Genomic DNA, 14807 nt, shown 5'->3' with positions numbered 1-14807 from the left:
TACCTACAAAATACATGTAGTAACAAATTATAAACTATTAACAATGTCTAATCAGATTGGTTCATGCAGGCAGATAAAAGTGTGCCAACTATGTCATGTTACATGTAAAACTACTAAAAACCTGTCTGCTATTCATCGAATAGCAATTCATCTGACATAAATTGATATCAAAGCATATCAGATGAATTGCTATTCGATGAAATGTTATTTTTCAATCACCCCAGCAGCATTGACTAATCTAACTCTTCAACCCTAAGGTAATATTGTCTTGTGAGAAAGGTTTCCTTCAGATGAGGAAAAAATAAGGCCTATTTATAGTATATGAGTATGCGTATATGAAAAGCCTGAACTTACCATGAAACCATTCAGCTATTTCGTTCGTTTGTAAATCTAATCCAGCACCTCTAGGTTTTTCTTCATTAATAAACCAATCTACAACAGCTTGTCTATTGGGTGGTAATGGTTCTGTTCTATATTTACTTTTTTTAATACTGTTCTGGTCTCGTAGTATATTTTTCCTGAAATAAACAGAATAATTTTTTTTTAATAATAATACTTAAAGATAGCTTGCCAGCCAAGGTAACATACGCCCAGTGGCAGCTGTCAGAAATGATAAAACAGTCTTTAGTGACTAAAGTATGAATTTTCTCATATTAAAGAAATTTTTTTGAAATCTTTAAGTCAAGGGCTATAACTCAAAAACTGTTCATCGAAATATCATCAAGTTCAAACTTGTCCATTTCATCAATATAAAAGATCATACCAAATTTTATTAAAATCAGTTGAAACTGTAGTTTCTAATGTGTTAACAAACAAATTTTGACACTTTTTTCCTAAGTCAAGGGCAATAACTCAAAAAGATCGTCAAATTCGAACCTGACCAAGATCTCATCAATATACATTATCACACCAAGTTTCATTAAGATAGCTTGCGTTGCAAGGTAACATACGCCCACTGGCAGCTGTCAGAAATAATAAAACAGTCTTTAGTGACTAAAGTACGAATTTTCTCATATTGAAGAAATTATTCATGCTGAATAATTTCACAAAATTTTTTAAAATCAATATCAATAACCCAAATTAAATCACACAGCTCTAATCAAGGGCAAAAAACAACTTTTGACGCGTATTTACAAAGTCAAAGGCAATAACTCAAAAAATGTTCATCAAAAATAGCTCTTGTTAGAACTTGTCCGAGATCTTATGAATTCCAATGATCACACCAAGTTTCATCAGAATCGGTTGAAAACTGTAGCTTCAATCCTGCTCACGAACTATTTTTAACAAATTTTGACGCGTTTTAACAAAGTCAAGGGCAATAACTCAAAAACCGTTCATCGTAAATGCGTCAAGTTAGAATTTGTCCGAGATCTTATGAATTCCAATGATCACACCAAGTTTCATCAGAATTGGTTGAAAACTGTAGCTTCAATCCTGCTCACCAACAATTTTTAACAAATTTCTAAGTCAAGGGCAATATCTCAAAAACCGTTCATCGAAAATATGTCAAATTCGAACTTGACCAAGATCTTATCAATCTAAAGCATCACACCAAGTTTTATCAAAAAATCAGATAAAAACTGTAGTCTCTATAGTGCTCACAAGAAATGTTGACGGACGGACCGACGGACAGGGGCGACGACAATATACGACCACATATTCATGTGGGCATATAAAAATCAGATAAAGACTGACTCTATTGTGTTCACAAGAAATGTTGATTGATCAACAGACCAACGGACAGGGGCGATGGCAATATACGTCCACATTTCCATCACATCTTCTCACATTAATATGATAAATAATCCAGGATGTTTTTGTCAGACACAACCAATAGGAAAACTCAGATTTCTACATCACTCAATGATATCAAACTTTTCCCCCCCCCAAAAAAAAGATTTTTTCTTAACCATGAAAATTTTACTTAATATGATCTAACTATTACATAAAACATACTTTGGAGGAATAGGAGGTTTTTGTTCTGGTGGAAGACGTGCTGATGATTTAAAAGCATTAGTGGCTTGTATTACTTTACTTCCTCTAGTTAATGTTCCTTTAATTTCTTCTCTAGCATTTCTAGCTATTTCTTTTCTTTTGTGTTCAGCTTCTTTTGCCTTCTTCTCTGCAAAATGGTATACAAAATAATATAAAAACATTTCACAGAATGCATTTAGTGATTTCATAGAACTATTTAAAATTGTAGTTCATAAGGAAGAATATTTAGTAACATAGAACAGTAGATGCACAGCAATTTCATTCAGATTGCTCAAAATTACTTCATTTTCAATATCGAAAAGACCACACTAAATTTATATGTAGAAAATTACTAACCTTGTTCCTGCCAAGATTTTTCTATCTCCTTACTATTTTCAATAGCAATCTTTTCAAATATCTCTCGGTTTTCTTGCCATCTTCTATAAATTTCTGTACTTCGACGATTTTTTAACATATTAGCATTTTCAACAGATTTTCTTCGTGACTTTTCTTGTTTTAACTGAAAGTATAATCACAGGTGTTTTCCTTATTAAATTCATAACATAAATAAAATTGTAAAATAAAAATTATAAAATAAATAAAATTACAAAATAAATAAAATTAAAAGACAAATTAATTTATAAGATAAATAAAATTATAAAATAAATAATATTATAAAATAAATAAAATAATGAAATTATAAAATAAATAAAATTATAAAAGAAATAAAATTATAAAATTATAAAAGAAATAAATTATAAGATAAATAAAATTATAAAAGAAATAAATTTATAAGACAAATAAAATTATGAAATAAAAAAATTTATAAAATAAATAAAATTATATAATAAATAAAATCAAAAGATAAATAAAATTAAAAGATAAATAAAATAGAAGACTAATCTCTGTTTTAAGAGTAATGAAAATTGAACAGTGTCTCAATTAGTAACTGTATATTCATTAAGGTTTCAATCTCAACAATATCTGGATCCAAAATTTTCTTAGCAAATAAGCTTTTTTTTGTAATTATATAGCATTTAGCATTGGTTGGTTTCATTCTGTAAATATCATATTCAAAAGTATTTTCGAGACTTACTTTTTCTATAAATCTAACATAATTTTGAAAATACAAAATTTACCAAAGTGCTGAAGATCTCAAAAAAAAAAATCAGTGACTTGAAGATAAATAATAAATCAAGGACACTTACTTTTAATAATTTTAATTTCTTTTCTTCTTCTTCCTCTTTTTCTCTTTTCTCTTTTTCTAATCTTTCAGCTTCTAATCGAGCGTCCTTTAATGATTGATATAAATCAGCTTCTTCTTTCTTTCGCCTAAAAGATCAAATCATAATCTTGTTAGTTTCCTTATACTATATTTATAATGTAAACAATATTAATCAAAACAAATTTCTAGAAATAAGCAACAAACTTTATGAAACACAAATGGATAAGATCTAGTACGGCAAACTTCAGTTAAAATGTAATTTTTATCATCAATGTTTAGTAGAAATCAGGATGGTGATCTACAGACAGTCTAAAAATAAAGTTCTGCAACAGAATTATGATATTCAATCGTAGCCATTATATACTAGTACTATGTCCAGATTTTTAAATGGTTATAAAAACAAAAACTTAGTAAGATTCTAAATTATAATAAAATGCATACTTTGTGAACCGCTAGTCACAATGTAGCAATCAAGGTCTGAATTATCCACAAAAGGCTCTAAAGCTATTGATTATATTCAGGTTGCAAGATTTCCATCACTTGACAAATCATTGGTAAAATGCTGAGGTTCATCCCAGAATGCACAGCAAACAGAGCTTTGATTCAGTTTTACAGAAACTGTCTAGAATTGTTGAATGAGTGATCCAAAGTCTAATAAATATTTTTAGTTATTTAGATATTTTAGTTAATTTGGCATCAATAGTCACAAGAAAGTAGAGAAAAAGATTTGAAATTTTGGAAATTCTTTAATGTGCTTAGAAAATACTTTTCATATCATCAATATATATAGCGAATTGTGAACCTTTATAATGTAAGGTTTAAGTCAATCATTTCACCATAGCATTCAATACATGCAGATATAAGTATTTATTTCCATTTCAATAGATAACAATGGCTTGAAAATTTGAATCAATTATATGGTAATATCTAATTCAGTTCTGATATTTCATAAAATTGCATAAATGGAAATTTACATGTTATTAAGACTTATATCATACGCATCTACATATGGTTTTTACATGGAAACATCATGTCATTCAAAGTCATTCTGAATCCTACCTCGATCTAATATGTCAAATTTTGAAAAGAGCTATAATATTTCAACTTTAAAGGTTTCAAAATGTCTCTAAATTTAGGCATTGTTGAAATATTATAGCCTTTTTAAATCCATTTGACTTTGTTGAGGTAATAATTCAAAATGGCTGTGAACTATTTTGTGAATGTTATTTCCATGTAAGAACCATACTACTTTTGTATAAAACTTTTATATGATGTTTTTATGAAACTGGGAGAAAGTAGAAAAAAGATTCTTGTTTAGAATAGGTGCAGTATAAAAATAAAACCTTGCTGTGGTGTAATTATCCAATATGGTGATAGGAAGATTAGTTCACTGTCAACTGTTAGTAACTTTAACTTGTCATTCTAAACATGCACAAGATTTTATTACTAAGGTTATATCCTTGTCAACATGCCAGTGGGAATATATTAAAATAATTATACCCTTCATGAATATTTTCACTGAAATATAACATATATAACTTATCTTTACTTATGTAAGGTGTTTCATCAGGTGTTTATGTTTGTTAAGTTTTGTTATATTTCTGCAGATCTAGTAATTAAAAATTTAAGGACCAAATCAATGTGCAAAAAAACATAACTTCCCTTCAGAAACTCTAATACCTCCTTTATTGGAGAGGTACAGGAAACAAATGAGCTAATCAAACGACAATTAACAATTAATTTAACTATATCCTTTGAAACATGAGCATAGCATAGTGGAAATTACTCATAAAATAGTTCAGTTGTCTAGGGCCTAATTCTAGTTTTTGGCAAAGAAATTAAATCCAAAAGTTGGTTATTCCATGCTGTTGCCAAGATTCTTAACTTTATTGGCTTAATCTCACACGTCTAATTCCAAAATATTGAGTAAATTCGAGCTTCATTATGACAAGTATTGTGACAGATGTTGCTGGTGATGCCACTCTGCAATTTGGTTTGTCAGTTCATCATCTTAGGTTGTTAACACTTTTTTTTTTGGCCTATTCATTGTATATACCGGTAATCACTGAATTAGATATTGTAATGATTTCATATTAAGATAGTAAGTATTCAATAATCATTATAAAGTATAATAGCAGTATTAGTAACATATTATACGTTTCAACAGGTGTGAAATATAGAATATTTACTGACTATAATGTTACTATTAACATATTGATCACCTTAATAACTTGACCACAAATAGATTCATCAACCTTTTCTAAAATTCTAAAATAATTTTTTTTTACACTAATCTGAGACATTCTGCTTTATTTAATTTTAATTGAGCATGAAAAGATATAATTAACAACATCATGAAGTGTGCAATGAGGGAAGTTAAAACAAGACAGAGACAATAATTGTTTTGAAGTCAAGATGTTTTTTGTCTCATATTTCATCAGAAGGTTTCAGATTTAAGATAAAGCATTAAATATTGCCTATCAAAAATATATGCATCAAGAAAGCATGTCAATGTCAATCTTAAGTGAACACATTAATAGCACAAATTATACAAAATTACATGAAAAACTTATATGCCTATCATTATATTAGCTACAAATATATATATATATATGTTAAAAGGGACAGATGCGCCATTATTGGATCAATCATACTTTAGGATTTTTTTAGCTTGCCAATCAGTAATAGACAAAATGACAACTTGTCAATTTAAGATACTGTGTGATATATAGAAAAGACATATAGAAATAGTGAGTACAATTCCTAGTTTGAAGTATTTTTAAAGGAATTATGTGATTTTCGTACATTTCTAGTACTTCTGAAGACTATTTACATATATTCAAGGCTAAAATCAACCCACCAAAATGCCACACCTCTCCCTTTTAATGTAAATTCAGAATGAATTCAATGATTTATTCAATGCAGGAAAGATAGATAAACCTATAAAGGTAAAATTTTAAAAAACTTTAGAATGTCATTCCAAAAGTTGAAAGAAAATCTACTGACCGTATTTCTGCTTCCCATGCTAATTTTGAACGTTCTAATTCTTCTCTCTCTCTTTCAATCTGTATTTTAATTCCTGCTTCTTCCTTTATCCTGTAACCATGCAGTAGGACACATGCAAGCATTTGTATGAAGCAATCTAACATGCAAATTAATGGATATCTAAGCCCAAACTCAACTCAAAAGGTTTATGCCACCTTATCCCAACAATCAATAACAAAAAAAAAACAATTTTTTATCCTAACCAGAGGAAATGAATCTTGTTGGAAAGTTTAAAGGTGTTAAATCATGTATTGTAAATTAAAGATATTAACATGCTCATCTGGTTATGATTTAAAACATATAAACACAGACAGTCTCCTTTATTTTCAGCTAGCTCAAGCTATAAGTAACACAAATTCTATTAAATATAAAAACTGTCATGGTTTATGTTATGAATCGTTCAAAGATGTGCCAAATTTTAGTTTTCAAGAACAAAAGTACTACAATAGTAAGTAATTTTGTGATTAAACCCATTTAAAGTTTCAACAGACTTCAAAAGCATTCATAAAAGGGATAAACATAATTTGATTTGAAGTTTAAAGGAGACATCTATGAACAAATATAAATGATTTCCTTGACCAAACATAATAATGATGGAGGTGATGTAACCAAAAGAGTCATTCTATATCATATGGTAATAAAGGGAAATATAAAGCAGATCATGCATGTTTATAATATCACAAAATACCAGAATTTAACAAAACATTTCCAAAATTACCGTAATTCTTCTGCCTCTTTTGAAGCTTTTGAAGCTGCTTCAGATTGTGCTTCGTTCTCTAACATTTGTTCTACAGTTAAATCATCCTGATGTTCTCCCATCACCCAGACCCATTCATTACCATCCCTTGCCGTTAAAAATTTAACTGTTTTGGGATGTTTACCTGAAATTTTGTAGGTGTGAATGTTAATTCATAGTCTATTCTATACTTCAATGCTAGTGGAAATATTCCAGAAAATATAGTGAACTATGGGACATTAACCTTCTACCAACTGATCATCTACATTGTTTCAGCTTCGCTTCCAGACAATCCTCTGTTCTTTATAAAAAGAAAAATTATCCGATCATCACGAAAATCAATAGGGATCATCTTCATAATGACATTGACACACAAAATAAAAATCAAAAGAATCTGTAAAAAATTGTAGCCTGTAGAGTGAGCACGAGTTGCACAATATAGCTAATAGAGAAAAACGTCAAGTCAGACACAATATTTCGGTGAAAAATTATCCGATCATCGCGAAAATCAATAGGGATCATCTTCATAACAACATTGACATACAAAATAAAAATCAAAAGAATCCATAAAGAACTGTAGCCTGTAGAGTGAGCACGAGCCAAATGTGAACAGACGGACCGACGGGGTGATTACAATATACGCCCATCTTATGTGTGGGCGTATAAAAAATCTAATGATCTAATGATTCACTACTCTTTAGAATAGGCTAGAAATCTTTTCAGTGTTCTTCATGGACAAGTTAAAGGATACTGTGTATCGGTGTTGGGGTAATCATGTAAGAAGTCTAATTGTGGGACTTTGCTACTGCAATTGTTATCGAAATGTCAATTCTTTTTTTTTTTTTTTTTGTGGGACCGCAAAGTCCCAGTTTGTTATCATATTGTCAATTCTTTTTTTGTTTTTTTTTTTTTTTTTTTCGATTGTTACACACCTTCCTGAGCTTAGACTGCAGTAATCATTCAATTTTCTTGAACCTTAGATAATGGCAATGTTGTGCATAAATATAAATTGAAACATTTTTGCGCAACTGGAAGTGCTACAGTTCAACATGTGCAAAACTCGAAAATTGGCTCTAGAAGGCGCATTTATGCGTAGATTTTCCCGGGGTTTTCAATTTTAACATCCGGTGGCTAATGTCGACTAGATAGCACTTGAAAAATTTTGAAATTCAAAACTGATCTAAAATTTAAAATGCAAATAGACATCACTTCAGTAAATGATATGATTCAGTCAGATTTTTTACGTCATTTCCGGTTTCGAAGTTTGAATCACTTGAAGTCCAAAATCGAATTTGTCGAATAACTTCCGGTGAACGGAATTTCGTTGATCGATATAAAATAAAAATCTATGGCCGATTTTAAAATAAAATTCCAACCGGAAGTGATACTTTGGTCGCCATTTTGATTTCTAACTTGTCTTAAAATCGAAATAAGTGCTTAGGAATAAACTAAATCTGCGTAATTTTGGTGTCGATGTAATCTGCTGTCGAAAGTCTACAAAACATTGGGAGCCGATTTTTGAATTTCGCTTTTGCATTTTTGCAATTTCCGATTGAATTTTTTCAAAGTTTGAAAGCTTATTTCTTGTGACCTTGACCTTTGATGACCTTGACCTTCATAGGGTCAAAGGACATTGACCTTGGCTATCATTTGATACTTTGACCTTTGACCTCCGACATGTACTTTCTGTTTTATAGCTATCCGTAAAAAGCCAAATTCGAAACTTTGGACTGCTCTAGCACGTGACCTAATTAACCTAGAGGGTTAATTTTTTCGGTTTCCTAATGTGCTTTTCATGCACTTTACATAGATATAGAACAATTGCTTTTTTGAAGCAAAATTGAAATTTGTGATTTTTGTTTTACCATATTTGTGTCTTTTTGATCTTGGTGTATGTATATCTTGTGACCTATTTTATGTAGAACCTTGATATTTGGAATACAACTAGACACTTTGAATATGAATTCACCTATGACAAAAAAATTGGGGTGGGCGTGGCATCCAGGTTGAATTACTAATTGTTTACATTTTGGGGCTGGGGCATAACTCGCATAGGATACGATTGTTAAAAAAGGGACTTTGCACACAATTACCTCATCCTTTTGGCCAGTTTGTGTTAACAGCTCAGTTGTTTCAGCTTTATAGTTCCAAAAAAGGAACGATTTTTAAAATTTGGATATTTTCATTTTTCGAATTTTGACCTTTGTTGACATTTGTTGACCTATATCTTTTGACCTGAATAATGTAGAAGCTTGAAATTTAAAACACAACATAAAATTTGGAATATTAATTACCCTATGCAAAAAAAAAAATTAAGGTGGGCGTGGCACATCTGGGTTATATTTCTCATTATTGACATTTTTGGCCAGGAGCATAACTCGCAAAGTATACGTTTGTCCAAAATGGAACTTTGCATACAATTACCTCATATTGTGAGCCACTTTGTCTTAGAATTTCGGGTGTTTCCGCTTCATAGTTCAAAAAAAGGAACAGGTTTTGGAAATTCCAAATTTTCAATTTTTGGCCTTGACCTTTGATGACCTTGACCTTTGTAGCATCAAACGTCATTGGCATTGGCTATCTATTTATACTTTTATATTTGCTGTCCTATGTCAACTTCCGGTTTTATTGTCGTGTGCAATTAGAAATTTTGATGACGTATATCTCTTGATCTTGACCTTTTTAGACCTTCTCCTTTACAAGATCAAAGGTCATTGACCTTGGCTATCTGCTGATACTTTCATTTGTGGGGTCTGGCGTCTACTTCCGGTATTAGAATCTTCTAAAAAATGAAAATTTCTCAACTTTATACTGTTCTTGCACATGATCTAATTATCGTGGAAGGTTGATTTTTTAGGGGTCTTTTGCAATTTGCTACATTTGCAAAGTCCCACTCTGTGCCACAAGTGGCTCTAGTATCTTTATGTTTTGTGAATTTCTAAAAATCAGAATTGTGTTTAATTACCAGGTTTAGGAGGTTTTTTAGGCTTAATGTTGTTTTTGGCTTGAGCTTTTTCATGTTTCTCATCTTCTTCTTTCCATCTTCGTATTTGTTCCTGTTAATATTAATAGAATAACAGGTAAACAAGATTATCAAAGCATCATGATGTCATGGCACCGATATGTACGATACTGGAATCATGTACCTGGCAGGATTTCTCTCAAACAAACATTACAGATAGCTATTATAGACAAATATTTGAAAATCAGCCAACTTTTGTGTTTTATGATGTTTTCACTTCTGAGTAAAAGTAAATCTTATCTGGTCTATGATTTGTCATATCTGAATCAGATTAAAGATGAATTTTCTTTTCTTCGGTTGGCTTGTATTTTTCATTGCAAATCAAGAACAATCAGGGCTCAAAAATAATATAAGCCACATTTGAGGATATCTTACATTTTAAATGGATATTTGAAGCAAAGCTATATTTGTTTTGATTTATAAGGCTATAGATCATATCCAAATAACATCTTACATGAAATTTGAATAACATCAAAAAAATGACAAAGGTTAGGCTACCTCAAAATAGGGTTAAAAGTTGCTAAGCTGGTCAATGACTATTATATACCCTGTGGCAAGTCAAGTGATTGTGCTTTTCATGAATATGTTATAAAAAATCAAACTATATAATACTACAATTTGGCTTTCAAATAATCATTGAAAAATTGCCAGTATTATACAGACCTCTAGCCTATTGTCAGATAATTCAAAACTATTTGAGATTTGATTGATTGGTATTAACCATTGAAATTTCGAAAGGATTGTGTATCGACATTAACAGATTTATTATTTTATTTTTTATAAGTCAAAATTGGTTAATAGTTCTTATTCTCTGTATGAAATAAAATGTTGTAAAAGCTATACAAATTGTTTGTCTGTAATTGTGTTCCTTGATAGTCTGCTAGAGAAGTTCACAAATTCTAAAGGCTATAAAGGCTAAGTAGTTCAAATTCTGGACTAAGAATAATATAACAAAATTACCTCTCTCAATTTGATAAATAAAATTTGTTTTTGTTCTTCAGATAATTCATTTAATAAGTCAGGTTCTATATACATCTGTTTTAAAATCTGTTGTAACATTTTGATAATTTATTCTGAAATTACACAATAGAAAATAACTGAGTAAAAAGTGAAATAACAATAGCAGATTTACATGAATAATCATTACAACCTTGATCATTGTTGATACAATCATGAATATAATATATCTTAAATACTTTAGGATAGTTCATGATCATCTTAATATTGACTATAGTTGACAGATCAATGAATTGAGCTTAACTACGGGTAACACACTTTGAGATAATTTAGGACCATTAAAATTGAAATCATAGTTAATAATAGTACTATGTAAATTTAAGAATATTGGTCAACAATTGATACAATCACATTCAGATATTCAGTATTATTACTTTCTTGTCAGTATTTCTCTTTTATTTTGACAACAAGTTAGGCTAATTATTGGCAAAAGTCCACAAATTGCTTAAATAATTCACACTATGAAAATTTCTGAATATATATATAACTTTTTTAGCATATTTTATATTAGCATTAGCCAAATTTGCACTCTTTTTTTATACCTTGGATGTCCTTTAATAACATACACTATCACAAATGTCCAAGGTGAAGAAACCTTTTTTTACACACAAAAAGCTACAAACAAATCCAACAGTCCATCAAAATCATAGAATTAAACTAAGCATGATATTTGCTTTAAGAGTAAATGAAAGTTTCCAAATACTGCTATCTATATTTTTTAACATAGATGTTCCTATAAACATACCTTAGATAGGACCTACAGTCAACAATGACAAATTTTTCAGTATGATCAAAATGTAATCTCCATTGAGGTAATAAAACTATTTTGCAATCAGTTATGACTAGTTCATATTTGGGGGTCATTATCAGCTGATTGGATTAGTAATATTTTAGTGAGGGGTAAAATGATGGATGTCATGACTATTGACTAATAAAAATAGGTTTTATACTAATATGAGGGTATATTATTGTGAAATATAATATAGCTAAATATTATATGTGTAATATAGAGGGTAACACAATAATGTAGAAATATAAGATAATAACTTAGGTTCGAATCTCAACATAATATTTATTTACCAGATTATAATATCATAGTAACTCAACCATTACTGTTATATGATAGAAAGACAGTGGGTATCATAAAATTGACCTTAAAAACACTCATCTTATCTCACAGGTTTAAGAGTTTTGACAGAAAAATACTTCCAATACTTCAACTTATCAACTTCTTTATGCACAATCCATGTCATTATCTAATTTAAAGGGACAGGTTTGACATTTTTGGGGTTGATTGGGTCTTGAATATATGTATATACTAAGTCTTCAGAAGTATTTTCAAGCACAGATAATTCTGGACACACATGGATTTGAAGGCTGAAATTTTGGTGGTGTGCTGTGAACACTATTACTGATTAGTTTAACCAAAAAATTCCCCATCTCTGAGACTAAGGTTCCATTGGTCCAAATGGATGGCGAATCTGTCCCTTTAACATGTACACCTGGTCATGCTGATGTCAAAATTTATTTCCTTATATCATTATGTTATATACCTTGCTCAAATAACTTTATCAATGCATAGAAGTGTTTCATTTGGAAGACAATAGGAAATCAAGATACCTTGCAGGTATTTATTTCATGTATTACCATCTTGTTGATGTAAGCATGGCTCAGCTGTCACATCCATGTCCATCTTTACAATGTTAAGCTATTACCAACTATGTATCACAGTTTGAAAATGCAGCAATTTGATTGCATTGTAAGCTAGCAAATAAAGTAAATCACATTGGTCATGTGCAGCCAAATTGATTTTCTGTTGAGGTTCCTCATTGGCTGTTTTGGGTGGAATACAATCCAATCAAATCAATGTGCTCACTAACTTCTGTGAAACATAAAGGTGACTCTTGCAGTCAAGTCACAGTTAATTACAGCTTGGCATTGTGAAGATGAAACATGTCATGGATTGTATGAAGTTAACTGTAGCCTGCACTCACTTTCAAAAGTGAAAATTGTGTGGCCCACATAAATAATAAAATTTTACTTAGCGACATCAATAGTCTGAAATCAAGCATGTCAGAAACAAGTCTACTCTGCTTCAAACACAGAATTAATCTTGACATTTCCATTAAAATCAAAAACCTTTATCTCTTTTCTTCAAAGGTGTGTTGAAATAGTGGAATATTTTCATGTAAGCTTATATCTCTAAATCAAAAAGGATTTTCATATAGAGGTATCACGTTCAATCCGTAGAGATATATTCTACTTGCGAGATTCACATCCATATTCATAAATTGAAACCAAGCAAAGCCTACATTTTCTTGTCCAGATATGATTTAAATCAAACTGATAAAAATTTACGTAATTCTAAATCAAACGTCTGGGTTCATCTCAAATCAACTGATAACTGTAATCTAACCTTTTTTTTGAAAAAAATATAAAATCTTTTCATAAAACATACATGTCAGTTTATCATCATTAAAAGTGCTATGCCATGTTATTAAAAATCATAGAAAAGTATAACCAAAGCTTAAAGACTATATTAGCCTACATGATTGTTTAATCCTAGTAGTGTCACATTCAATGAATAATAATGACAAGAAAGAAGACATCCTAGTTAATGAAAAACAAGTAGAACCACAATATAGGCTATATGTTTTATTCTTAAATGTTCCCATCAGAAACCTGTATAGATTGACAAAAAGTAAAACTCTACTTATTTATGAACTACAAAAAATTAGCTGCAGTAAATATATATAGAGCAAATAGTATATTACCAACTTAAAATAATGATGTTAATGTAAAACCATGAAGATAAATCAAAGGGAAATATGTATATTAATACACTTCTTATCTGTTTATCTCTTATAATCCAGCTGTTATTATGAGTGAAACATCCCTTACAACAACTATAATACAAGCATCAACAATTTGTCACCAACATGATAAACATGTCATTTGGATTTTTATAGAACAAAGGCTTTGTTTTCATCACATCTTTATTCATGATGACATTCAAAATAAAGTCACTTGCCATATAGAACATATCCTTGTTAGACAAAAATTCTTAAAAAAAAATATCATTATTCATAATTTGAATACCTAAAATTTGATTCTTATAGTTCTTTACTGTACATACTTATAAAAAGATGGCTTACCCTGTTCTCTCTACCTTGTGATTTGTAATGATTTACTGCTATTATAATTAAAGATAGGAAGTAAATAATCAATCAATTTATCTCATCAAAAAACTTAACTAGGTGACGTGTTTGTTCAACCATAACCATTAATAAACAGTCCACAAGTATTAGGCTCTCAACAACATTCTTCTTTCAAACTGGACCTTTTCAAATCTCACTTCCTCTTCATTTTACAGTTATATTACAAACTTCCTGAGTTTTATGCCAAATTTGTCGAGCATTATTCGCTATCTCTACTCACTTCTGTTATATTTCTAGCTTGAATATACACTAATATTACATTATCTATCTTGCTATAACATTGTATAGGTTTACAAACTGTTATTACATTATTCAAACTCAATATATCCCAATAATTCCCTTTATATTTCCTACACATAACTCTTCCTTTAACTTATATACACTAGGTGGCGCTCGTGGTTATTATCACTCAGTATTATGACAGTAACTGTTATTATAGGGGTGGGTGAATGGGTGTTGAATTTCAAATAAATTCAGTTCAAAGTGAGGATATACTGTAATATTATTTCTCAAGAATGTTCTCTTTATCCTCGACTTGACAAAAAAGTTCAAGTTTAATGTATAAGAATG

General features: G+C 30.0%; 1 protein-coding gene across 1 annotated transcript; it reads right to left on the bottom strand.

Annotated features, from left to right (window-relative positions):
• Window positions 1-1952: 1952 nt before the first annotated feature.
• LOTGIDRAFT_211212 (hypothetical protein) lies at window positions 1953-14607 on the bottom strand (the record flags this gene model as incomplete). The annotated part of the gene is made up of 8 exons (XM_009067103.1): window positions 14175-14607; window positions 10963-11075; window positions 9946-10036; window positions 6963-7125; window positions 6206-6295; window positions 3177-3306; window positions 2332-2494; window positions 1953-2122 (listed from the first exon to the last, which is right to left on the bottom strand). Coding segments are annotated over exons 2-8 (906 nt in total), but the record flags the coding sequence as incomplete, so codon positions are not given.
• Between the last annotated feature and the right edge of the window lie 200 nt (window positions 14608-14807).

This window comes from Lottia gigantea (assembly GCF_000327385.1).
Source record: "Lottia gigantea unplaced genomic scaffold LOTGIsca_8, whole genome shotgun sequence".
Lineage (NCBI taxonomy): Eukaryota > Metazoa > Mollusca > Gastropoda > Lottiidae > Lottia > Lottia gigantea.
The sequence above is the reverse complement of the archived record's forward strand: the minus strand, read 5'-3'. Positions and strand labels throughout refer to the sequence as shown.